Here is a 25,717-nt window from a genome sequence, read left to right on the forward strand (position 1 = left end):
TACTACCCCTGCACTTTTCACCACCACCACCACCGCTACCATTACCACCACCACCAACACCGTCACCACCACCTTCATCGCTATACTACAACTATCACCATCACCATCACCACCACCACCATCACCATAAACACCATCGCTACTGCTATCATTACCATCGTTATTACTGTAGCTGAAACCGTTATCATGGTACCTCATTCCATACTATTTTATTTGGTTCTATCTATATATAATAATATTTGAGAAGTGTTTTTGCTGACGTGTCGGACTCTCGGCTCTTGTTGAGTCCTTGATTTTACGTAATTACTTAATTACCCTTAATGAAATCTAATTAATTTTGGAAAAATTAATTTGAATTTCGGAATTAACCAGGAAAAAATAATTTTGGAAACAATAAACATGATAATTAACCAAAAAAAAAAAGGAACAACGAAGTACCAGTTAGGAAGCTTTAATTGAATTCATCGTGTTCTTCGTCGTGTGAATATAATTCTTCTAAACGAAGGCAAAACGTGAAATCCTAACATAAAGCATATATTCATAGCAATAACAGAGATCTAATAATTTAGTGATCGAATTTCACCTGTTGATCTGTCGAAGCAGAATAGTCAAGCTTCTCATAGTATCTTGTCCATGTTATGTCTTTAAGACGTCGATACTATCCTGCACCCTATAATTCTAACCAATGAAAAGAACAAATATTTATTACCTTGGATACAGAGTTGACGAAGAAACCTTGGATAAAAACTCGACGAAGAAACTTGCAAGTGTTAATGTATGATGAAGCTTCCATGAACGTGGATTCGTGATCATAATGAAGAAACGTGTGAATGGAGACGGTTTTTTTTTTTTTTTTTTTTTTTTTTTTTTCTTTTTTACCTTTTGTGTAAACAGATCTGTTTCATAATTTTTTGGAAAAGGAATTATACCAAAAAAAAAAATCGGAAAAGGAAAATATTTATTATAATATTGATATATTTAAGATGATAATGTCAAATATCCGAAAATTATTAATCGGAGCATTAATATAAACATAAAAGAATACTATTCTAACCTTACTCAAATTAATAAGATTTAAATATCCGAAATTAATCATAAACGGCTATTAATTGTTAAACTAATTAAAATAAAGATCAAACGTACCACAATAGATGAAATTTTTGGTATGATCGTCGTGTTCGTCGTCGTTTCAATCTAAATATTTGGAAAAAAAAACGAACAAAAAAAATAATATGTAGATCAATGAAAGAGAACCCACCAATTTAGAAACGGTTATCACGCCATCATATTGTTCGTTGGATGATTATAAGTCTCTAATCCGGAGATTGACTTGAACCCTGACAAAAACATATATTCATAGCATAAAATCGTAAATAGAAGGTAGAAGACCACCTATTAATCGGTTGTAACCTTGTGCAAACTCGATTTAATTTTGACGAATGAAATGTTGGTGTGGTGTCAAAACTTTCTTGGGGAGACTCGAAGATGAGAGAGCTGAAGTCAGAGATAGGCAGAGAGGTTCACATGTGAATTAAGGTATGGAGTGCTAACGTGAACATGAACGTGAACGGCGGTGATTTTTGCACATAATAGCAATTAGATCGAGTTTTGGAAAAAAATATGGATCAGCGTGACATGACGCATATGGATACCATGCATGTCTATCTATTGTAAATCAAAAATTATATTATTGTTCCGCCTTATTTTTGAAACAGAAAGGAATTTTCCCTTAAATTTTAATATATTTTATAAGATAGTATCAGATATAGTAGTAAATCTAAAATAGTTGTTATTATTCCATATTTTTACGGAAAAAAGTAAATATTATTTTAAATAAACATGGATAACAATGAATAAATGGCAGTTTTACAAATATTTATTATTATGATAGTGATTTGCTTATTAAAATATGTAAATTTTCTTTTCTTTTTTTTGTATTTATCGTCGAAAAATTTAGAAACCCTAAATCATGCACCGCCTCCTATTCAATATAAATACCTTGCTCATGGTATTCAATTTCAGATCATAACTAACCCTTGTTTTTTTTGTTCTTTTTTTCAAACTTTTTTTTGCTTCTACCTAATTTTAATTTTTCTTTTTATTGTAGGGTGGATGTATGGAGGGGACGATGTGAACTGGTGTATGGAAAATTTGGACCTAATTCAATGAATAAACAGGTGATCTTATAGTTTATATGTACAAATTTGATTTTTTTTTTTTTTTGTATTTATGGTTTCACTATTTTCACCACTAATCAATTTTTATAATCAAAAAGTTTGGTTTCAACTTTTGAGAAGGTAATCATCGATGGTTTGGTATGTTTCTTTTTGTTGTAAAAAGATGAGGTACCTCCCGATTTTGTTGAGGTACATGTTCTTATTATTTTCAAATATGTCTTTTTTCAGAAGAAACACTCAACTTTTGATAACACAGTTGCCACAAAGTCAGAAAGATGACTTATTTCAGGGATGAATCTTCAGAGGAGGCTAATTTTTGTCGTTAATACAATTTAAGTATTCCTCTCTTTAGATTAGGGATAACAAACTTGTCTGTTAAATTCAGGAATTACTCTTTGTTGCCAATCTCTCTCTCCAAACTAAAATATTACATATATGGAAGTAGTAACTTAAAGTTTTTGGTATCGAGGTCATTCTAAGGCACTGAGATTCGGACTTTGGTATGTATAGGATTCGTTTTCCATGCACTAAGATTTAATTATTGTTTAATTTATTGGTTTTTAGGTTTCTTTCCATGCTCTGATGCGTTTTCGGGTGTGCCAATGGAAGCTTGCATCACTCTTTACTCCAAGCGTAAGTATGCTCTGCATTAGCTTCTTCTGTTCCATTGGTTATTATGGGTTTTGACTTTTGAGAAATATACAACAATTTAAAACCAGGTTTTGTTGTTGATTGGTTCGGTTTGTATACCATATTTTGCTAAATACATATGACCATAAATAAGACCAAAGGAGCTGGGTTAGCTCCTTTGCCAGCTAGGTTGACTTCGTCTCCTCCCCGTCTTGCGGATTTCCGTTATTCAACGGGTATATTTGAGAAGTATACGGTACTAAAACCACAACCATTGATCTTAGCTTGATCGGTTCTTCCCTAGGATTTATATATAAAAGTAAATTGTTTTGTTTAATAATTTTCTATTGCATGAACTTTCGAGACAACAAGTGGACAGGAGTGTAATGTCATCAAAAGTCAAATCAAAAACTGTGAAGAACATAATAGACAACGTTGGCTTCTTTCGCAGCTGCTCAACATTGTCTCTCCCGATGGTCCCAACACTCTCTTCTTCTTTTTTTGTCAACATTCAAACGTTATTTAAAATAAATATAAATGTTTAACCTTAATCATCTTTCTAGATCTTTAAATGCCTAAAACTTCAACTTAATCAGTCAGCAATCCGTCACGTTAATGATTTTGAAAGGAAGACTTTTTTTTTGTTTCGGTTAGTTTTGTTTGTTTAGTATTTTAATCACAAGATAACTCTAATTTCCCATTAGAGTTGTGTTAATTGTGTTGATTATGATTTGGCGTTCCAATTCTGATATTATTTTTATGTTGTAAATCTTAAACTGTTACGTTATTGTTCTATCTTCCTATGTGAGAAAAAAGTAAAATGTTTTAAAATTTTGACATGGATAATAATATAATTGTAAATCTATAATAATTATATTATCATTTTATTTATATTTTTCAAAAAGAAATATATTTATCTTAATAGATCTAATATGATAATGTCAAATATAGTTATAAATCTAAAAGAGTTATGTTATTATTCCATCCTTTTATGAGAAAAAAGTAGATATTCTCTTAAACTTTTAAATTAACATGGATAATAATAAATAAATGACAATTTTACTAATATGATAATGATTCGGTTTTAATCTTACCAAAAAACAAATAATGATTCTGTTTTAAAAATATATAAATTTTCTTTGTTTAGTTGTAGATATTGTCATATAAAAAATTCTTAGATCCTCCACTGCCTTAATTTTATGTAAATACCTTGCTTGATATTTAATTTTGATTTGATATCATAACTAATCCTTGCTTTTTTTTTCGGCACTAACCATTGAATTTTTTATACTGCCATTTAATTCTTACATAAAAAATAATAATTAATAGTAGTGTTTATTATGAATGCAGGTTTGTTTTCCATAAAAACTAGATTGGATTTATGGAAGCACGTCATTGTTTCCAATGCGAGGAAACAAATGTCGTATCACTGCTGTTGTGGCTCTTTAGTACTTTTGTTTCTGTTTATGGCTTTGCTTCGGTTGTATGGTTAGTCATCAATCATTGATCTTCTCATTGTTTGAATATTGGTGCATAGGAAAAATCTTCCTTTTTTATGAATCTTTCAAAAGTTGGGTCCATGCTATTCTCAGTGATTGATTACGTTTATTGAATATTTGTGTGCTTCCTCTGCTGATATTCTAATTCATGCTTTATTCGTCGTCTTTGATACACTCTGATTAACCATTGTGGACCTCTAGAGTCTAATTTGCAATATTAATGCAAGTCTCTTTAACTTACGGATTATGAAGAGCATCCTAAGATCGTTTAATTTGATTCAGGCTTTATGTGGCTAATGTTTGGTCTTGGATGTGAATTAGTCTATCATGTTTCTTGGAAGGTAGGAAGCAATCTTGATGTTTACCAAAATCCAATGTGCTCTTTTGTAGCTCAGTTTTGAAATATGTACTAATTATTGTAGAGGGAACCCGAAACAAAGAGACCATATGTATGATTTTATATGCGAAGAGAAGCTCCGAATTTGAAATCGTCTCCACTCCGGTGATATGTGGCCATGGTGTGAAGGAGTCTGGAGCCATGGTTATTTCAGATTCGGACATAACCGTAATTGTTAAACTAATAAAAATAAGATCAAACGTACCGGATTGATGAGAATTTTTGGTGTTCTTCGTCATGTTCTTCGTCGTATGGATCTAACAAAACAAAAAAAAAATATATACCCCAGAATTTTTTTTTGTTTGTTAATAGAGAGAACCCACCAATTTTGTAGCGTTGATTGTGACATCGAATTGTTTGTCGGATGAATATAAGTCTCTAATCCGGAGACTGAAGTTGAACCCTAACAAAAACATATATTCATAGCATAAAATTCATAAATAAAAGGTAGAGCATCACATAACTTTTTCTTCAAAGCCAACACATCTCTCTTTGTAGCCGAATTACTCTCCAGTTTGGTATATACTCAAATTTTCCAATGACTTCCTTCTCGAACCTGGAGCGTTTTTGCTTTGCCTGATATTTTTAGGATATGGCTCTTATGTATCTCTTGTGAGTCACTTGATATGTTGTTTAGGTAAAACTTTTGGTTTGAAAGAGAATGATCTACGACAAGCATAATCGGTTATTTGTTATATATGTGGCCATGTTCATATTGCTTTCTCCACAAGCAATTTTCCAGTTTTGTAGCATTCGATATTTAAATTTAAAAGCTTCAATACGTTGTATACATGTGTATGTATGTACATATATGAATTATTCTCAGTTGCACATAGTGGTTTCTAAGGGATAGATACTTGCTCTCTGTAACCCTCTCATTTTTAGTACCTATCTTCAGTGTTTACTTTGCTAAGAGCTTCTTGATAGGCATACATCTTTGCAATCTCAGATCAATATACTACAAATACATATACGATACAGTTAAGAAAATGATATTTCTCTTACAACTTTTTATATGGGTTTTATAAACAAGAGATCAACTGAAGGGTTACGCAGCGACCAATGGCGAAGGTAGAGACAAAGATACTACAATAGGGACGATAAATATGACACGATATATACAAAGGAGATGCATGTTTCTATACCATTGAAATTTTACGTACATAACTACTTCAAAGAGCAAGATGACTTACTTGATAGGTAAGAGATATGGTAAGAGATTATATTTTCAATTATTTGTTTCCAACTACGAAAAACTCCAGTGACATACAATCTAAAAGCATGAATATGTCATAAAATCAAGAATACAACAAAAACCAGGAAGATGGGCCCAAATTAAAGTCCGAAACTGGACGTGGGGAACCCACGGACAGTGGCGGTCGGAGCGTTACAAATATGAAAGAAACGAGGAAGCGTGAATATGTCATAAAACCAAGAGTACTACAAAACCAAGAAGATGTGCTCAAAGAACGAAACTGGACGTGGAAACCCACAGACAGTAGCGGTTGTGGCATTACAAATATGAAAGAAACGAGTAAGCATGAATATGTCATAAAATCAAGAGTACGACAAAACAAAGGAGATGGGCCTAAAGACCGAAATTGGACGTGGGGAGCCCACGGACAGTGGCGGTCGGGGCGTTGCTAATATGAAAGAAACGAGTAAGCATGAATATGTCATAAAATCAAGAGTACGACAAAACAAAGAAGATGGGCCTAAAGACCGAGACTGGACGTGGGAACCCATGGAAAGTGGCGGTCGGGGCGTTGCTAATATATTGTTGGTTTAAATATATAGATTTTTTATATTTAATTCTATTATATATATCAAGATATAAACATTAATAATTGTTTGTGATTCAAAAACACTATTAATTGTTGATTACTAATAATATATATCAAAAGTTATAGCGTTTTACCATAATTCTATATTAATGTCGTTATAAAAATTAGACTCTTGACAAAATTAATTCAATAAATATCCCTAACTTGATAACCCTAAATATTAATTATTAATTCTGGTCTTAATCAACATACAACCCCGCGCTGGGCGCGGGGACCTCCCCTAGTACTATTTTATTTATCCCAAATTTGTATAATTTGATTTTAATGTGCGTTTAACTCGGTAGTTTAGGTTCTTTATGTTGTATCTTTTAGGGTATATCTTTCTTTATTTGGCATGTGTTTAACTCAAAGTATTGAGTTTTCTATGTTGCATTTTTTAAAGTATATCGTTTATTTTTTCGTGCGTTTAACATGATCGTTTGGGTTCTTTATGTTGTATGTTATAAGGTATAATGTTTTTTGGGTACCCATGTTTTTTTGCGTTTAACACAAAATTTCTAAGGTTCATGAGTCATTTCATTCTATAATATTTTTTATTCATATTATGTGATCTTTTAAATCAAAAATATTGAATTTAAAATACTTTTTTAATTTCTTCATAAGTTTTTATCTGATTTAAAAAATTCAAATCATGTTCTATACAGAAAAAAGCTAGTTTTTTTATTTTTAAATAATCATGAACTTAAATTAATATCTATACACATAAATATGAGTTAAACTTTAGAAGAGGTGAAAAAAAATAATGAATAAAATAAATAAATTGAAATTTTCTTTCATGCCAACTCACCACATGTGTTAGCGCTTCTCTTCCTCTCCTCCTCTAAGCGAACACCAAAAATGTAATTTTACACACCCTTTATGTTAGTTTCTTAGTTGTTTGAATTATGGTGCTATATTCTTAATTCTTTTATCCAAATTGGTTATTGAACTAAATGTCCCAATTAAAAACGGCAAAATAAAATAGAAATTTCTTGATTGGTCTGAAAATGGACAAAATGTGACTTTCCATGTCCAAATAGGTGTTTATTGTCACGTTGGTGAGAAGAAGACTATTTCGCTCCATAGCATTTCTCTCTTGTCCATTTTTTTTTTTTTGGTTTCGTCTTCCTCCTCTTTGTTTCTTAAAACCCACCCCTTTGGACAGCAAAATTCAAGGGATGGGATTAACGAATTGTTCCCACGAGGAGTTAATGAGTCGACTCGTTGACTCGGTGAAAGAAATATCTGGGTTTTCATCTTCAAGGGGTTTTATTGGGAAGATCCAAGGCGATCTTGTTCGTAGGATCACGCTTCTCAGCCCTTTCTTTGAGGAATTGATAGACGTTAATGTTGAATTGAAGGAAGATCAAATTGCAGGGTTTGAGGTTATGAGAATCGCTCTTGATTCAAGTCTTGAGCTTTTTCGATCCGTTCATGGAGGCAGCAAGCTTTTTCAGGTTACTCATTTACTTGAGCTCTCTTTTATATGTATATCTTTGGTTGCTGGTAAAGTTAGCAATTTCCTTCGATATTTTGGCGTTTAGGGTTTTGTTGTTTGTCTTTAAGATTATCAAGAATTTGGGTTTTATCTTGTTTCTATGACCAAAATTGAGTCTGCCATAAATTGAAGAACTATAAAAGTTCTTTTATTTCTCTGGATTACACGGTGATCATACTTGTCATTGCTTTGGTGATCGATGATTTATGTCGTGTCTTGTTTTTTTGTGCGTGAGCCAACTATCGTCTCTATATCTCCAAGAATTTACCTCAAATCAAGAAGTTGAGACGTTTTTCGTGTTCTCTCTGATGGCAGATTTTCGATAGAGATTCTCTTGTGCTGAAGTTCCACGACATGACAGTGGAGATAGAAGCAGCGTTAAGTCAGATTCCTTATGCTAAGATTGAAGTATCAGAGGAAGTCAGAGAACAAGTACTTCTCACGGCATATGTTTTTGTGATTTGACGAGTGCTTTATTTTCTGTTGCTTAAATCTGAATTCTAATGATATATGCTCACTGAATTTGTAGGTTCAGCTTCTGCATTTTCAGTTCAAGAGAGCAAAAGAAAGACGAGAGGAGTCTGATCTACAGCTTAGCCATGATCTAGCCATGGCAGAGGATGTAATGGATCCTGACCCTAATATCCTCAAAAGACTTTCACAAGAGCTCCAACTTAGTACCATTGATGAACTGAAGAAAGAATCACATGCAATTCATGAATATTTTCTTTCATATGATGGGGATCCTGATGACTGTTTCGAGAGGATGTCCTCACTTCTTAAAAAGCTGGTAGACTTTGTAACAATGGAAAGTTCAGACCCCGATCCATCCACTGGCAACAGAATCATTTCGAGACATCGTTCTCCTGTTATACCAGAGTATTTCCGGTGTCCGATATCACTTGAACTGATGAAGGATCCTGTTATCGTCTCCACTGGACAGGTCTGGTTTTGCAAGTTCCTTGTGCATTGTAGTGAATTTGATTTTTACACTTGTGTCTTTGTTGTTATAGCTGAATTTTTCGACCTTGCAGACATATGAAAGATCATCAATTCAGAAGTGGCTTGATGCTGGTCATAAAACCTGTCCGAAATCTCAGGAGACACTTTTACATGCTGGATTAACCCCTAATTACGTGTTAAAGAGTCTCATTGCTCTGTGGTGTGAAAGCAACGGCATTGAGCTACCGCAAAATCAAGGGAGCTGCAGAACCACAAAAACAGGAGGAAGCAGCTCTTCAGATTGTGATCGAACATTTGTCGTTTCCTTGTTAGAGAAATTGGCCAATGGTACTACCGAACAGCAAAGAGCTGCAGCTGGAGAATTACGGTTACTAGCCAAGAGGAACGTGGATAACAGAGTTTGTATCGCTGAGGCTGGAGCCATACCACTGCTTGTAGAGCTTCTGTCCTCACCAGATCCTCGGACTCAAGAACATTCTGTGACGGCTCTTCTCAATCTTTCCATAAATGAAGGGAACAAAGGAGCCATTGTTGATGCAGGAGCCATAACAGATATAGTAGAAGTACTAAAAAACGGAAGCATGGAGGCTAGAGAGAACGCAGCTGCGACCCTTTTCAGTTTATCTGTTATAGATGAAAACAAAGTGGCGATAGGTGCTGCTGGAGCTATCCAAGCACTTATAAGCTTGCTTGAGGAAGGAACCCGAAGAGGCAAAAAAGACGCTGCAACAGCGATTTTCAATTTATGCATATACCAGGGGAACAAATCAAGGGCGGTTAAAGGCGGTATTGTTGACCCTCTGACAAGATTACTAAAAGATGCAGGTGGCGGAATGGTGGATGAGGCTTTGGCGATTCTGGCAATTCTTTCGACAAACCAAGAAGGGAAAGCAGCGATAGCTGAAGCAGAATCGATCCCAGTTTTGGTTGAGATTATAAGGACAGGGTCACCAAGGAACCGAGAAAATGCTGCAGCAATACTTTGGTATCTATGTATTGGGAATATGGAAAGGCTAAATGTTGCAAGAGAGGTTGGTGCAGATGTGGCCTTGAAGGAACTTACTGAGAATGGAACTGATAGAGCAAAGAGGAAAGCTGCGAGCTTGTTGGAGCTCATTCAGCAAACCGAAGTTGTTGCAGTATCTACTGTTCCATGAAAGCCTCGATCCTGTGGAATGTTCTTTGTTTCAGTGTAGATTATATGTATAGGAAACTTTGGATTAAGTCTGACAAAGAATCTTATGTAATGATGTTGTGTAATTTTCGACTCAGATTTGTGTATATCCTATTTCATAAAGTTAGATGTTTCACACTTTGGCTTTGCTAAGCTTGGTTTACTTAAGAATTAGGGAGAAGTAAAGCCAGTGAAATGTACCAAGAAAACATTGAATTTGTATAATCACGCTGTATCTCATTCCCACCCATGTAATATACTACAACATTCCAATACCATTCACTCTGCAACCACAAAGATCCGGAAAAATAAACAAAGACATACAAAAAAATGAACAAATAAAACACACTGGAAAGAGATAGATGAAACATAACGCTCTGTTTACGGATCAGCCTAGTTTTTCCATGAATGTTTCTATCAACGTTGCGCCATTGACGATTTTTGTTGTGGCAATAATCAAATCATAAGCCATTCCTTCCTGATAAATGCAGAAGCAAGAATTGGAGGATTCAGTGGACAAAAAGAGTGTTCTTTGATGATAAATTTTTGAAGTTTGATATATACCTTAGAGGCGAGATACCGTAAAGCAGAGATTTCAGCAAATGTTACACCACCAATGAAGACAACAAGAACAATTGAGCGTCTTCCATCAGCAACCCTGTAATCATGTCTCAGATGAAACCTCTCACACATTAGAATCATTCAATTTTATCATTTTACAGAAATTACTTCGTGGTAGCAAACTAATTTGTTAATGAGAAACTTACCCATTTGAAGCTCCGTGCAATGAATCAACTGATGGACTACTTGGGAATCCACTCTGCACATAGAAGGTACACAGTGATATATTTGCAATCGAAAAATAGTCGAAAAGAGAAGTTACATTAGCATAACAAAATTTGGAAGTCTTATTTTTTATCTCTCTTATTGGCTAAAGGTGAAAGTGTACTGACTCTTTTAGTCTCCAGATGGGGTCCTGGTAACAGCTTCAAAATGTCCTCCACAGGACGCCTGTAAGATAGATTGAGACATCAATAAACAACACTGACCAGTCATGAAAGTGACCTAGGTTATATTGCTTTATCATAGACTCCAATTTTACAGACATGGTAAAGGTGTTGCTGTTTACTACTTGCGCATTTCTTTCTTGCCTCAAAGGAAATCCGACAAAAATTTCTCCTATTCATTCATATATGTACTAGTAAAAGTTCCTTATGCTGAAGTTTTATCTGTCCTTTCACTTAAGTGCTTCTCAAATTGAAACTGAACAGATTCCGACTTTTTCTTAAATTTACAGGCTACCTAGGCAAAAGTTTTGGCTAGAAGAAAATAAGAACATTCTTTATTTTGGTAATTAGGAAAGCAAGAACGTACTAACCATCCCGAATGAATAGCTTGTTGGATAAGACGAATGCTTAGAGGAGCATATCCAGAATAGACATAAGCGATATCGTTAGGCCTGCACAAGAAATTTAATATCCTCACAACTCAAACTGATTTAAGTTTATGATCAGAAAAAGTTGGTGCGAGCCCTAGCAAATTAGATGTATGTAGATAAGTACTATTGAAACACAAATTGAAAGCAAAAATGCACCATATGAAAAAGGAGATGACTCCATACCACAAACAAGTAGGAAAACAGATAACTAATGCTATGAAATCTGACTATTCAGACAATGATGATGCTAGATCATGCATTAGAAAATGAGGGAGTCCTCATAAATCAACAAAACTTGCAAGTGTAAAAGAGCTTTCAAGGGCATTAGGATTTCCAGACGTATTTTTGATATGAGACATTAAGTCTATGCTGTCGTTAGATCATGCATTAGAGATTATGAGGGATATCTTCAAATAAGCAGGGGAAAAAGAGTTTTCAAGTCGCATATTGTTATCAAGATCAAGTTTGTATATTTCTGGACTAAAACATCTGACATACTTCATAAGGTTTATCCCATTACCAAAATCATGTCAATGAAGCACCATGTATTCAGTAGGAGACATCATGACTAAAAAGAAGATTACCTAGACGTATCAGTGTCTTCTACGATAAGTTGCAGTGTACGTTTCACTGTCAGCCAGTTGCTTTTGAACTCCTGCAGGAGTCAAACGAAGGTACAGCAAGCTATTAGAATGTCAGACTTACCTAACCATAGAATATAAGAAAATCATTCAATTCCAAAGGGAAGCCAAGAATCGCCAAACCTGCTTCTTCAACAATCCTGCTTTCTCCAAGTTGTTCAGTGTGACCACATGCTCAAACCCATAACTGTGGAGTAGTTCCATTCTGGAAGTTGAGACCCGAAGACAATATATGATTAAAATAACAGAAAATTGAAATCTATAATACAGAATGACTGACGGAAGCTTAACTTGCCTTATATAATCAAATTGCTTCTTTGGTAACCCTGAGTTTGTAACAGAAAATAAGACTAATAGACGTAAGACATTAGTGAGATGCTCCTGTTTATGGATCATCTCTTCTATGTACTCATAGCATCTGCATTTAAAAACTAGAGTTACTAATAATCAATCATATCATAGATTTTTAATATCCATTATGCCATCAAAGTAAAATGTTTTTCATATCCCTCGTAACAGAAAGAATCATCTCGTAACAGAAAGAATCATGAAATCTTTTTGAATGGAAGTATTAAAATACAACTGAAGTGTTTCTCTAAAAAGAAACTTACATGTCATAACTTTCTGCCTCAACAAGTGTTTGTTCCATATCAAGTTGCGAAAGAAATGATTGCTTAGATGTGAACGTTGTCAGGTGCTGGGCAAGATGTATGTGCCTCTGGGAAAGAAAAGATCATAACCAATTAAGTTAAACTGAAACTAATTTTGATCTGAACGTTTGCAAGATATAAGAAAAGGAACTTTAAGAAAACAAGTCAATACTTACTGTCATCTCTGGTAGAGAGTTAAGCTTCTTAACAAAGTCCTTTAGCTCAGAAACTGTCTGGGTCTGTGCATCATATAACCATACCCCCATTAGATATCTGGGTACAACTAATAATCTAACGGTAAAACTAATGAATAGGCTGATCATTAGTTATCCTAAGGCATAACATGGTCTATTTAAAGTTGGTAACTAATAATGTGCCAAGTAAGTCTCTGGTCGATGGCTAAGAGATTTGAACTCAAATATGTGCACCTCTACCATGAAAACAAGTCTACCTAAAGGAGAAGAGCGACAAACGTACAGAATTAATTTCCGTGTAGTCCTCCTTCATGGATGTTGCCTTCTGACGTAGAACCTGCAAACATACGGCATCTGGAAGATAAGGAAATAGAATCCCATGTCACAAAGAATCAAAGCCAAAAGGGTAAAGGTCAACCTGTACAACGACTTCAAAGTTGAGATCCCTTGTCTCCTTGAACAACTTATCACTGTAAATTTAAGCATTCAAGAAATAAGGTCAACACTCAAACGTGTCTTACAACTGGAAGTGTTAGCTAGTAAATAGACTTTCAGTGTTAGGTCAACACTTCATAAATACTTCCATACAAATTTATGGAAGAAACAGACAGACACGCAACATGTAGCTTGGGACGTCTAATATAGCTACCAGTTTATGAAACTATGTTTTGTACATTAACAATTAATACACGGGAATACTAGTGAAACATTGTACTTATCCAATCCACGAAAATCACAATACCTATTCCATGCGTCATATTTGCTCATAGAAATCAATCAACAATGCAATAGAAGAAAAATGGCCACTTGTCTCAGATGATTGAAGGAATTTTTCTATATGAGCAAATCAACTAACCTTGAATTAAGGGGAACTTTCATCTTTTTTCCCTCTTGCTGAGCACCCATCACAGATGAGTCGACCTCGACAGCTCCATTGCTGATATGCAAAAACTTTAAAGAAAGTTGGAGTCAGCTCGCAGAAAACCCAATCGGCCAGCATAATTGAAGTCCAAATTGTGTTGATGTTGGTTATCATTGCAGCCAATGATACCAAATAGGTCTACACCATTTTGTTCCCTTTCCCCAAATTCCATAAAAGTACATAAACTCAGCATGATAATGACAAATCCCGCAGAGACTAATTTGGCTCTCACACTTGTGTAAGACTTTATTAGGAGAAGAGAAATCGAAAACACTCAATATAACTCAAATTACTAGTAAAAGTATGATAAATGAAGTCAGTGTCACTTCCTCAAAGAGTAAAGAATCCCAGTTGCAGTGACTGCAAAATCTACTTAAGCTACTTCTAGTCAAAACTGCGGTATCCAAATTTTGTGACATTACCTCGTCTATCAGTCCCTCATAAGTTAACTGGGAACACATAGGAGTAACCATGTCAACCTGAAACAGAAAAGTAAAAGTTGAAACTAATAGCACCATGGTAATAAAGTATGCATTACAAAAGATTTCAAATAACAGGAAAACACATAATAATCTTACTTCTCTATCCAATAGAATGAGTGTATCCACTTCAGGCCTTCCCACCTGAAATAGAGCAAACACCATTTAGAATAGTGAAAAAAGGATACAAAATCATCTTATACGAAAACAAGATAGCCAAGTCACTGGTAATTATGACAATCAAACTATTGCAGGCAAATTTTACATCATTTGAATTGACAGGTTCCTCCACTTGCATGCGGTTTAGTATATCAGCAACACGAACTGATGCTTTGCCCTTGGCCCTCACTTTCGATATAACTCCAAAAGAAAACTATAAGAAGAGTTAGTCATGAGATAATTGCGATGATCAGATGTAAGGAATAACGAAAATATTCAAACCTCAAGTTCATGGATGGCTTTTGCGACATGCCAAAGTGAGCTAACATCACCATCCACAAGGCAATCCTATCATTCAAAAACCATGAACAAGATAAATAGGAAACCTGTGATTTTAAGGCCTCAAGGAAAAGGGCACATGAAGTTATAAGTAAGAATTGGACCCATGAGAGTTGTACACACCTTTTCAGAGAGCTCGAGCTCAAATGAAATAACATCCTCATCTAGTGGAACCATATACAGGGGAAACTCCTTCACAGTAACCAGGTTATGCACTTTTTCTTGCTCAAGAATCTGAAAATAGCAGAAAAACATATTTATCACCCCTTACTGAAAAGGTCATAAACCAAGTAAACTAAAGAGCACAAATAGTACTAGAGGATAAAAATAATCACACACCTTCTCACACGCAACTGACCTACGAGGAACAAAGTAAACATAGTAGTCTCTCTGAATCGCTTTTGAAATATCATTCTGAATGTGAGAAGCTATGAATTTCATAAAAGTGAGTTGAGAGCGAACAAGATAAATCACTTTTGTGCATTCAGTCTGAACAGGTTCCGCAGTAAGATGTCGTAACTCCAAACCAAGTTCCTGTTAAGCAAAGAAAAACAAAAATCAGATCACCACTAATGTTAAAACCAAAATCAACCTTTAAAAGATGTTCCTTTTCTCGACATTTCAATTTTACAAATTTCCTCAGAGCTAATTATTGTTCCACAAAGAAAAAAACGAAGTAAGTCTGGAAAGCCTGGAATTACCTTCAGCTTAGACGTCTGGATGATCAATGAGACTGAACCACTGAGCTTTGGATCAATAACCAAACACTTAGTTCCACGAATCTACAACCAAAGAGAAACAAAGAAAAAAAAGAAAGTCTTGAGAAATTGGTTAATCATCTCCGAAGTTTATTCATTATAATGATTCTCAATCATACAACATTGGTTCAGTAATTTCATAGAAAAGAGAAGAATCCATAGTAAAATTGAGATAAAGCATTGGTTTTTATTTCACATTCTCAAAAAGAGATATGTTTGATCAAATATAATCCCCCAAATTTCCTAACTTTCGTCTCCCAACCCAAAAAAAAAAAAAGATTAATGAGACTCACGTCTTTAAGCAAGTTTACGAGCTCCCTCTCAGACTTGTCCCTGAATAAGAAACGAGAAACATATGATGAGAGATGAAAAGAAGAAGAAGAAGAAGAAACGATCTTTAAGTAAATGAAAATTGAGTCACCTAATGGATTTGAGATTGAGAGGAGCATTCTCCAAGCTGGGGATCTGCGCCATGGACGATGATCAACAGATGATCGACCTTTCTCCGTTTCTCCTGTACCGTCGTTAATAGTCCACCGCAGTGGAAGAACACGGCGGAGAAGATTATTCAATCACCTAACGGGCCTTATTCTGTATAAATGGGCTTCACATATGGGCCTTGTTTTCATATGGAAAAATATTCCAACGATATTTCACCTTAACATAATAATCCCTCAGTGTTTTTTTTTTCTTCCCTGTTGTTGTTGCATTAAGGAAATAAAGATATATTTTCACATGTTATCCATCCATCACAACCCATGGTAGATCCATTGCCTTCGACCGTTAGAATATAAACATGAATCAACAATACTTAAAACTCATATATATAAGTATCTTCATTTGATGAATCTATAGAAGGTGATTAACATTTTACTGAATTTTGGGATATGATCTTTCAAATTAAATCCTAAAAAAAAATCGAGTAGTCTTGGATCTTAGCTAATTGTTGTCAGTAGTGTTCAATCCCGAGATCTGATATGAGTTTAATCCGATATGAAATGAACAAAAAAAAACCGAACCAAACCAAACCGAATAAAATCCAAATTAAACCCAATAATCCACTAACGAACGCGGGAACCATTTTCATCACAGTCGTGCCTCCCTCTTTCTCGTCTTCTTCTTCTTCTTCTCTTTCCACTTTCCCCACGAAATTTTCAAAATTCCTTTTCTTTGAATCATTCTCTTAGCTCTCTCTCTGTTGTCTCATACTCTCTCTCTCTCTCTCTCCTCTTCTCGCTGCCCTTTCGTGCTTCGTCACGACCCCAGCTATGAGTTCTTCAAACTCCTCCTCCGCCGTCAGATCGTCGGCGAAACACGCGGCGGAGCGAATTCAGCAACACTTGCCTCCCAACAGCAATCACGCTGTATCTCTCTCTTCTTCTTCCTTGAATTTGCCTTCTAGAACCTCTATCATCGCTCCCGGAGTTGCACATTCTTCTCGCCCTAAAGATCGACCCTCCGCTTCCTCTATCTCCAACGCTTCCTCCGTCTCCGCCTCTTCTCCTTCTACACGCCGCTCCGGCACTCCCGTCCGCCGATCCCAGTCCAAAGACTTCGACGACGACAATGGTCTGTCCTTCTCTTCCTATTCACTCGTGTATCCGTACAATTCCACAATTAAAAGATTAGCTTTTTTCAATTTCTTAAAGTATTTGACTTTCTCTATAGGGCAATGCTAGATTCGATTTTGGTGCACCGTTTCGGTTAATTGTTGGTCTAAATTTATCTGAAATTGACATTATATAACATTACAGGTCGAATAAATGTTGTTGCTTTCATACAATGCACAAACTTGGCTTACTCTGTTTTAAATTTTCAAACTTTCGATGCAGATCCCGGGAGGGTAAGAGTTTCTGTAAGAGTTCGACCTCGAAACGGAGAGGAGCTTATCTCGGATGCTGATTTTGCTGATCTTGTTGAGTTACAACCAGAAGTGAGTACACTAATTTCATCTTCTCTCTTTCAAGTCTGTGTTAGATCCTTAGATAGTTGTTTTTTTTTTTCCTTCTGTGTGCACAGATAAAGCGGCTTAAGTTAAGGAAGAACAACTGGAATTCTGAGTCCTATAAATTTGATGAAGTCTTTACAGACACAGCTTCGCAAAAGCGTGTCTATGAAGGAGTAGCAAAACCTGTCGTCGAGGTTAGAAAGTGTGTCTCATGTATTGACATATTGACAAGTAATGCTTTTGGTTATTGATATCCACTGCATTGAATTTCCAGGGTGTTCTGAGTGGATACAATGGTACCATTATGGCTTATGGTCAAACTGGCACCGGTAAAACTTACACGGTAGGAAAAATTGGTAAAGATGATGCAGCTGAGCGTGGTATTATGGTTAGAGCTCTGGAGGACATTCTTCTCAACGCATCTTCTGCTTCTATCTCCGTCGAGATCTCTTATTTGCAGGTGTCATCTTCACTTTAGTGCTTAGATGTTGGTCTTCTTGTTGAACATTCATAGCCAGAAGATGGAAATGATTCTAGAATGCTAAGAACCATTTCTAATATCTATACTTGTTCTTGTTATTCACAGCTATATATGGAAACTATACAAGATCTTCTTGCACCTGAGAAAAATAACATTTCAATCAATGAGGATGCTAAGACTGGGGAAGTATCAGTGCCAGGCGCTACAGTAGTTAACATTCAAGATTTAGACCATTTCTTGCAGGTTTTGCAAGTCGGTGAGACAAACCGTCATGCAGCAAATACAAAGATGAATACAGAATCCTCACGTAGTCATGCCATTCTTACGGTGTGCTTCCTTAGAATATCTTGTCTATATGGTTTCTTGTTCATCGACAGAATCCATGTCTTGTATCTGCCGAGTAATGAAATGTATCTTGTGTTCAGGTTTATGTTAGGCGGGCTATGAATGAAAAGTCTGAAAAGGCAAAACCAGAATCATTGGGAGATAAAGCCATTCCTAGAGTTAGAAAGAGCAAACTTCTAATTGTTGATCTTGCTGGTTCAGAAAGAATAAATAAATCTGGTTTGAACTCCTTAACTGTTCATATAACCATTCATGTTATATTAAGTAGTTCATGGTGAGTTATATCCTGTTTTTCTGAAGGCACTGATGGCCACATGATTGAGGAGGCAAAATTCATCAATCTTTCACTGACATCCCTGGGAAAATGCATAAATGCGTTAGCTGAAGGCAGTTCTCATATACCAACAAGAGATTCTAAGCTAACAAGGCTTCTTCGTGATTCTTTTGGGGGTTAGTTTACCAAAAAAATTCCTAGCCTATCTAGATATAGGACTCATAAGCGTGGCTTACTTCTGTGTCTATTCATTTTGTCATATCTTCCTAGTTACTCTTGTGTTGTTACATAAACTCTGAAGTGGGCTTTTGTCTCTCAACAACCAGGTTCTGCGAGGACTTCACTTATAATAACAATTGGGCCATCTGCACGGTATCATGCAGAAACCACTAGCACAATAATGTTTGGACAAAGGGTGAGTTTTTATGTTTCTCTTATCTCGTTCTCTGTAGAATCTCTAGTTTCTGACATCTAAGGAAGCTCATAAACGAGAAAGACACTAGATTTTACTATTTACCAATCTTCTATCTTTCAAAATATATATAGTAATATGCCTTCTTGGTCATGTCTTCCTTTACAGGCAATGAAAATAGTAAACATGGTCAAGCTTAAAGAAGAATTTGATTATGAGAGTTTGTGTCGGAAGCTTGAGACTCAGGTGGACCATCTTACTGCAGAAGTTGAAAGACAAAACAAACTAAGAAATAGTGAAAAACTTGAGTTAGAAAAAAGATTGAGAGAATGTGAAAACTCCTTCGCTGAAGCAGAAAAGAATGCGGTTACAAGGTCCAAGGTATTTTTGTCTCTTCTAAAGATCAGCTACTCTTCGTTTACTCGCAGTAATTGATATTCAACTAGTTTCTAGTTTCTTGATATGGTGCGTATTTTTCTATGATATGACTTACAGTTCCTGGAGAAGGAAAACACCCGCTTGGAGCTCAGCATGAAAGAACTTTTGAAGGAATTACAACTGCAGAAAGATCAGTGTGATCTAATGCATGACAAAGCCATACAATTAGAGATGAAACTGAAAAATACCAAGGTGCACTTTCTCTCATGTATTGTTAGTAGTTTTTTCGGTAACTACTTCAGTATATTGTTAGATCAATACTTCTCTCTTATTGTCTTTATTAACTACTTACAGAAGTTCTTGAATGTTTTCTTAAAGGCCTGGCATCAAATACATATACATAAATATGTTTGAGCTGTGTATAGTAGATGGCTCTGACAGTGTCCTTTTAATTGTTAGTAGCAGCAACAGCTGGAAAATTCAGCGTATGAGGCAAAACTTGCAGATGCCAGTCAAGTATATGAGAAAAAAATTGCTGAATTGGTTCAGCGGGTTGAGGATGAACAAGCCCGGTCAACAAACGCCGAGCATCAATTGAATGAAATGAAAAATATTTTGAGTAAACAGCAGAAGTCTATTCATGTTAGTTACTATGATACCTATTTTTGTTAAAGCTTAGGCTTTCTTTTTCTACCTCTTAGGTGCATATTTCTCTGTTTAAACTAAATGGTACTTTTGGTGGTTATAGGAACAAGAGATGGGCAACTATCAATATCAAAGGGAACTTGCGGAAACCACTTACACATATGAATCTAAAATTGCAGAGCTGCAGAAGAAATTAGAAGATGAAAATGCTCGGTCTAACGCTGCAGAAGAGCAACTTAGACAAATGAAAAGACTTATAAGCGATCGCCAAGTTATATCACAGGTTAGGCTTGTTCATGATTTTCTTAAAACTGGATCCCAATAAGCAGATGATACTTTCAGCTGAGGTGAAAAAGTGTCAATGTATTTGTCCTTTCAATATTGTAGATGAATTTTTTTCCCACTATTGTTATAAAAATTATATTTTGTGCTTCAGCTCTTGCAGAATTTTCTGTCCCCAATTTTTTCTTGGTTTTGTGTTCAGGAAAATGAAGAGGCAAACGAACTCAAGATAAAATTAGAAGAACTTTCACAAATGTATGAATCGACAGTAGATGAACTCCAGACAATGAAATTAGACTATGATGACCTGCTCCACCAAAAGGTGTGACGCTTAAATGGCTGCTTACTTGTTGTTCAGATTGGTCATATTCAAAATCCAACTGTTAATTTTTTGCTAATGAATATATGTCTAAATGTACATAAAATTTGTGTTGCATAGGAAAAACTTGGTGAAGAGGTTCGAGATGTGAAGGAAAGGCTCCTTTTGGAAGAAAAGCAGCGAAAGCAAATGGAGAGTGAGCTTTCGAAACTAAAGAAGAATCTAAGGGAAAGTGAAAATGTTGTTGAGGTGAATTACAATGAGCTTGTTTCACTTTTTCACATGTATTGTACTTCATGGCCTTGCTAAGTCAATTTCATTCCACAGGAAAAGCGATATATGAAGGACGATCTTTCAAAAGGATCATCAGAATCTGGAGCTCAAACTGGCTCACAGAGATCACAGGGGTTAAAAAAGTCGTTATCTGGTCAGAGAGCTACCATGGCGAGACTTTGTGAAGAAGGTAGAAATTTTTCTCATGGATTGAGCTCTTTTCGCTTAGACATTCTTCTATTTCGTTTTATCGTGGGAGAATCCAATTGACACCTTCTCTATTTCGGTTTTAGTCGGAATTCAGAAGATCTTACAACTCATTAAGTCTGAAGACTTGGAAGTTCAAATTCAAGCAGTAAAAGTGGTTGCTAATCTAGCCGCTGAAGGTGCAGTTTCATATCTCTCTATTAACATTTGTAAATATTCTCAAATTTTCACTACAGATGAATTATCAGTTGTTGAAATACCGATTTCTGCTACACTGGCGCTTTGCCTAGAAACGGGTTCTAAGTTCATGCAGTTAATGTTGTTGAAGTCATCTTTAGTTTCCAAAAATTATGGTATAACAATACATTACTTTGTTTTCACATCACCTCAATGACTTGCATAATGTGTGTGTATGTGTAGAGGCTAATCAGGTAAAGATTGTGGAGGAAGGGGGTGTAGAAGCTTTGCTTATGCTAGTCCAGTCATCTCAGAATTCAACGATTCTCAGGGTGGCTTCTGGTGCAATTGCTAATTTAGCAATGAATGGTGAGCACTTCTCTTGGTGGTCCAATTCCTTATATGATATCTTAAACCCGTTAAACTTACTACTGAGAAGCAGAACTAATTCAGAATTTAAACTTACCATTGTGTCATTTCTTTACAATGCTTGTTTGCTTGAATGTTGGACCTGTAAGATGCAGTAGACGGTTCCATGGTTTTCCCTGCTGTCAAGTTATTAAATTTTGGAATGGAAAAAATGTGATTTGTTTGTTTATATGTTTTAATTAATCAACCGCAGAGAAGAGTCAAGATCTTATAATGAACAAAGGAGGTGCTCAACTCCTAGCAAAAATGGTGACTAAAACAGACGACCCACAGACTCTAAGAATGGTAGCTGGTGCACTTGCCAATTTATGCGGGAACGGTGAGCATAAGATTAAGAATTTTGGTTCTGATTACTTGTATCAGACAATTTTTAAACATATCTATTAATCTGCATCAATGCATGCGTTCACTGTACAGCTTATGTAAAGATATATTAAAGAAGCTTTGTGTTGGGACGCTGCTAAGTACATATCTAACTCTATATACTTTGTGTTTTTGCACAAACAGAGAAGTTTCTTAAGCTGCTGAAAGAAGAAGAAGGCATCAAGGGACTACTCACGATGGCACAATCTGGAAACATAGATATCATTGCTCAAGTGGCAAGAGGGATGGCAAATTTTGCAAAGTGTGAAACTCGAGAAATTATGCAAGGTGTGTAGTCATATTAGCTTACAAATATATACTCATAAATTGCACACCCGATTCAATCGCTATAATACCTTGAGAGATATTATTGTATTGCAGGGCGTAGAAAAGGTCGTTCCCTTCTCTTGGAAGAGGGTGCTCTTGAATGGTTGACTTCAAACTCACATATTGATTCAGCATCAACACAACGTCACATCGAGCTTGCACTTTGCCATTTAGCTCAAAATGGTAAGCCACACTTTGTCATTCTGCTATCTAGAAGAGCATGCCCAGCTGTTTGGAGATACTAAGCAGTTCTTTTATTAAAATTTTGTGCGGTTGGGAAATATGAATCATATGTGTATCTCCTTCTCGATGCAGAGGAAAATGCAAATGATTTCAGAAGAACAGGAAGCGTGACAGAGATTGTAAGAATATCTGTGGAGTCGAGTAGAGATGATATTCGCAGTTTAGCAAAGAAGATACTCAAAACAAACCCTTACTTCTCAAGCTGAACAAGAGGTGAAAGAAAAGACATGTACATAACATAACTGGCGGGTGACACAGATTCTTAGCTGATTCTACAAGCATGTCATTAGATTGACTTTGTGATTAGCGACGACAGTCAAGGAGAGAAAAGCAAAGATTTTTACAAGAAATGAGTGTTAGGAGATTATGTGCTGTGATAACTTGTTTGATGTAGTATATTGTCTCTGTTTCGATATGTTAGATTGATGTTGAGAAACATGGAATACATGGTCAAACTCAAGTCTCCTTGTATTTTGATGTAAGGTGATCAAAATCTTATTTGGAATCCATTTTGTAATTCTTGTTCCTTCCCATTTTAACAAATCATATAAATGTTAAAGATGGAGTATGTGAGTGGTCAGTCTTTTTCTCAAGATACAGTATATGGATATAACAAATAGATAGTTCATCATATCTGTAGATGTTTTCACAACTCCTAAAGATTTAACTTCATACCATAATTGAATCTGTCCTTTGTTCTTTGTCAATCTAGTTCGTGGCATTGTTAGATTCTTCTAATCGTAAAGGCCTTCATCGTACCAAATATCGACCAGAAAGTCCACCATCTCCTACATAAAGATCAGATGGGAAATTCAGGTATTGAGAATGATATTAGCTTAACTCAGGTAAAAAAATGGGATCAGATTAAAGCTTACGGGTAAAGGAATCGACTCCGAGAAAGGTTCATGAGTTGAGAGAAGATCTTCATATGTAGTAGACCAGCTGCAAGAGATTCAAGAACATCTTAGAAAACATTACTTTTTTCTGATCATTAGAGCATCATTTTTCTGATTCTTTGGCACTGCAAAAAGATTGTCAAATGAACTTAGAGTTGGATGAAACAAATAATACCTTATAATCTGATCCTTTGCAGTGTTTTTTCTTTGTCGAGATTGATCTCCCACCCATTTTTCCCTGTTCTCTTGCCACATCTTTGCACCTGTAATCAAGAAAGATGCTTATAGATAGTGCTCAAGAACATCAAATATCAAATTACAGAACGAACAAGTTAGAATATCCGGTGGTTTCACCCAAAAACAGAGGTAAGGTAACACAATTTGGCAATGAAAAGAAACAGACATCTTCTTAAGCTGAAGTGTGGAATGTACCATGATTAACAAGTGTAAGGGTGTTTTCGCTGTTCGTTTTCACCGAGCTTTTCTCTTCTTTGACTAATTTTGAAAGCTCAAGAGTAGGTTTGTTTTCGGTGGACAGACAATTTGCAGTATAAAGCTCCATTCTTATTCGATCGAATGATCATTCCTTTTCGAATAAACCCGATTTATACCAATTCACATCCACATACAAAACATCAAAGGTTTCCACAAAAGCTGCTAAAGAAACAACAATAAACCAATTAAAACCCATTTCTAAAAGCATGAAAACTGTTACAAGAAACGGTTGGTAATTTACCTCATTGACAATTTCATCAACCAGCTTGTGGAAAACCCTAGAGGATTCAAGAAAACAAAACATACCAGATTTCTCAGAAAACAACACATTATGAACGAAAGATCCAAACCATATACACCAACCAAACTCATTTCAAAAGAAAAAAGATATTTTCCTTTTTCAACACATTGTGTTTAAATTCATTAACAAATCTTCATCTATAAGGCAACAAAACAGAGATTTTTAAATCACAGAACTTGTTTTATCTCCTTAAAAAAGATATTGGAATTGAAACAATGGCATTTCCGGTGAAGTGTATATATTTAAAGATCCAAAATAAACAGATCAGAAGCATTCAAGATCCAAAAAAAATTCTAAGGAGAAACCAAACTTCATGATAGAAAGAGAAAGTTTGCTACATAAGAAAAATAGAGGATAGAGGAATGATTACCTTAATGGGGAAAGTATCAGCAGAAAATTTGGTGGAGGGATTGAAACTGCTTTATATGTTTTCTTTTAGGTTTTATATGTAAAAGAAAATTTTAGATCTTGAGTAGTCAATGAAAAATCAACTAAAAATAAAATGTTAAAAAGAAATAATTGTGAGCCAAATATAGAATTTAAAAATTAATTAAAGGGGTTTACTTGTAGTTGGTAATGAGTAAATAATGTATATACCTACTAAAATACAGATCTATCTTTGGGTCAATGAGACAGAAAAAAATTAAGCATGCCCCACGCAGCTCAAGTTTCTATCTCAATCTTACGTGGATGTGATTAGGAAGATAGCTCCATTCTTTATTATATTGTCACATGTTATTTGAAATATAAAATAATATTATTTGAAATCCTGATAAATTCAGATTTGATTAATTGATTTGAAAACTCACCTAATAATAGAATTATAATCCATATATGAATTTAAATCTTTAAACATTAATGTGGTATTGATTTTTTTTATTCCAAATTCTAGATATAATTTAAGCATTTAATGTCAAAGATGTTATTTTCTAGAATATGTTCTCATTTGAAGTTTATGGTTTAAAAAGTAACAAAGTAATATATTTTGTAGCTGAAGATTAGTATGCAAAAGAACAAAAGATAAATTTAGTAGAACAAATGTGATAAGAGAGAAATCAAACCTTGTTTCAAAAAAATATCCTTAACTAGAAAATTGAGGGGAAAAAAATTAACAGGATTTTTTTGTTCAATATGAAAATAAATGTAAAAGGTAAAAATGAGGGGAAAAAAGATGAATAGAA

At 35.1% G+C, this 25,717-nt stretch overlaps 4 protein-coding genes across 6 annotated transcripts; 2 read left to right on the forward strand and 2 right to left on the reverse strand.

Annotated features, from left to right (window-relative positions):
- Window positions 1-7,541: 7,541 nt before the first annotated feature.
- On the forward strand, window positions 7,542-10,299 carry LOC9312343 (U-box domain-containing protein 14). The gene is made up of 4 exons (XM_002876229.2): window positions 7,542-7,983; window positions 8,340-8,456; window positions 8,554-8,967; window positions 9,059-10,299. Exons 1-4 carry the CDS (start codon window positions 7,705-7,707, stop codon window positions 10,142-10,144), a joined length of 1,896 nt encoding a protein of 631 aa, XP_002876275.1. The 5' UTR covers window positions 7,542-7,704; the 3' UTR covers window positions 10,145-10,299.
- Window positions 10,300-10,357: 58 nt separating this feature from the next.
- On the reverse strand, window positions 10,358-16,374 carry LOC9312344 (vacuolar protein-sorting-associated protein 33 homolog). Its single transcript, XM_021024814.1, has 22 exons — window positions 16,163-16,374; window positions 16,035-16,074; window positions 15,685-15,765; window positions 15,323-15,517; window positions 15,107-15,217; window positions 14,927-14,992; window positions 14,751-14,858; window positions 14,585-14,629; window positions 14,429-14,485; window positions 13,941-14,035; window positions 13,503-13,554; window positions 13,368-13,421; window positions 13,067-13,129; window positions 12,852-12,958; window positions 12,536-12,658; window positions 12,364-12,445; window positions 12,184-12,254; window positions 11,540-11,620; window positions 11,115-11,172; window positions 10,929-10,981; window positions 10,726-10,819; window positions 10,358-10,639 (listed from the first exon to the last, which is right to left on the reverse strand). Exons 1-22 carry the CDS (start codon window positions 16,213-16,215, stop codon window positions 10,550-10,552), a joined length of 1,779 nt encoding a protein of 592 aa, XP_020880473.1. The 5' UTR covers window positions 16,216-16,374; the 3' UTR covers window positions 10,358-10,549.
- A 374-nt stretch (window positions 16,375-16,748) lies between these two features.
- On the forward strand, window positions 16,749-23,370 carry LOC9314071 (kinesin-like protein KIN-UC). Of its 2 annotated transcripts, none has more exons than XM_002876230.2 (21): window positions 16,749-17,310; window positions 17,574-17,674; window positions 17,761-17,883; window positions 17,964-18,149; window positions 18,276-18,497; window positions 18,596-18,734; window positions 18,816-18,965; window positions 19,116-19,204; window positions 19,370-19,582; window positions 19,697-19,831; window positions 20,042-20,221; window positions 20,328-20,507; window positions 20,709-20,828; window positions 20,946-21,074; window positions 21,153-21,288; window positions 21,392-21,484; window positions 21,726-21,851; window positions 22,105-22,230; window positions 22,419-22,562; window positions 22,656-22,784; window positions 22,917-23,370. In XM_002876230.2, the coding sequence occupies exons 1-21, from the start codon at window positions 17,010-17,012 to the stop codon at window positions 23,048-23,050; spliced, it is 3,156 nt and encodes a 1,051-aa protein (XP_002876276.1). In that variant the 5' UTR covers window positions 16,749-17,009; the 3' UTR covers window positions 23,051-23,370. The 2 variants fall into 2 exon arrangements, with proteins under 2 accessions (XP_002876276.1, XP_020882157.1); XM_021026498.1 differs by having other exon boundaries at window positions 20,045-20,221.
- Window positions 23,316-25,099, reverse strand: LOC9312345. 2 transcript variants are annotated; one of them, XM_021026499.1, is made up of 6 exons: window positions 24,907-25,099; window positions 24,477-24,513; window positions 24,173-24,394; window positions 23,916-24,003; window positions 23,720-23,786; window positions 23,316-23,632 (listed from the first exon to the last, which is right to left on the reverse strand). In XM_021026499.1, exons 3-6 carry the CDS (start codon window positions 24,300-24,302, stop codon window positions 23,579-23,581), a joined length of 339 nt encoding a protein of 112 aa, XP_020882158.1. In that variant the 5' UTR covers window positions 24,303-24,394; window positions 24,477-24,513; window positions 24,907-25,099; the 3' UTR covers window positions 23,316-23,578. The 2 variants fall into 2 exon arrangements, with proteins under 2 accessions (XP_020882158.1, XP_020882159.1); XM_021026500.1 differs by having other exon boundaries at window positions 23,372-23,632; window positions 24,173-24,397; window positions 24,907-25,007.
- Window positions 25,100-25,717: the final 618 nt, after the last annotated feature.

The sequence above is a fragment of the Arabidopsis lyrata genome (genome assembly GCF_000004255.2).
Source record: "Arabidopsis lyrata subsp. lyrata unplaced genomic scaffold ARALYscaffold_5, whole genome shotgun sequence".
Taxonomy (NCBI): Eukaryota; Viridiplantae; Streptophyta; class Magnoliopsida; order Brassicales; family Brassicaceae; genus Arabidopsis; species Arabidopsis lyrata.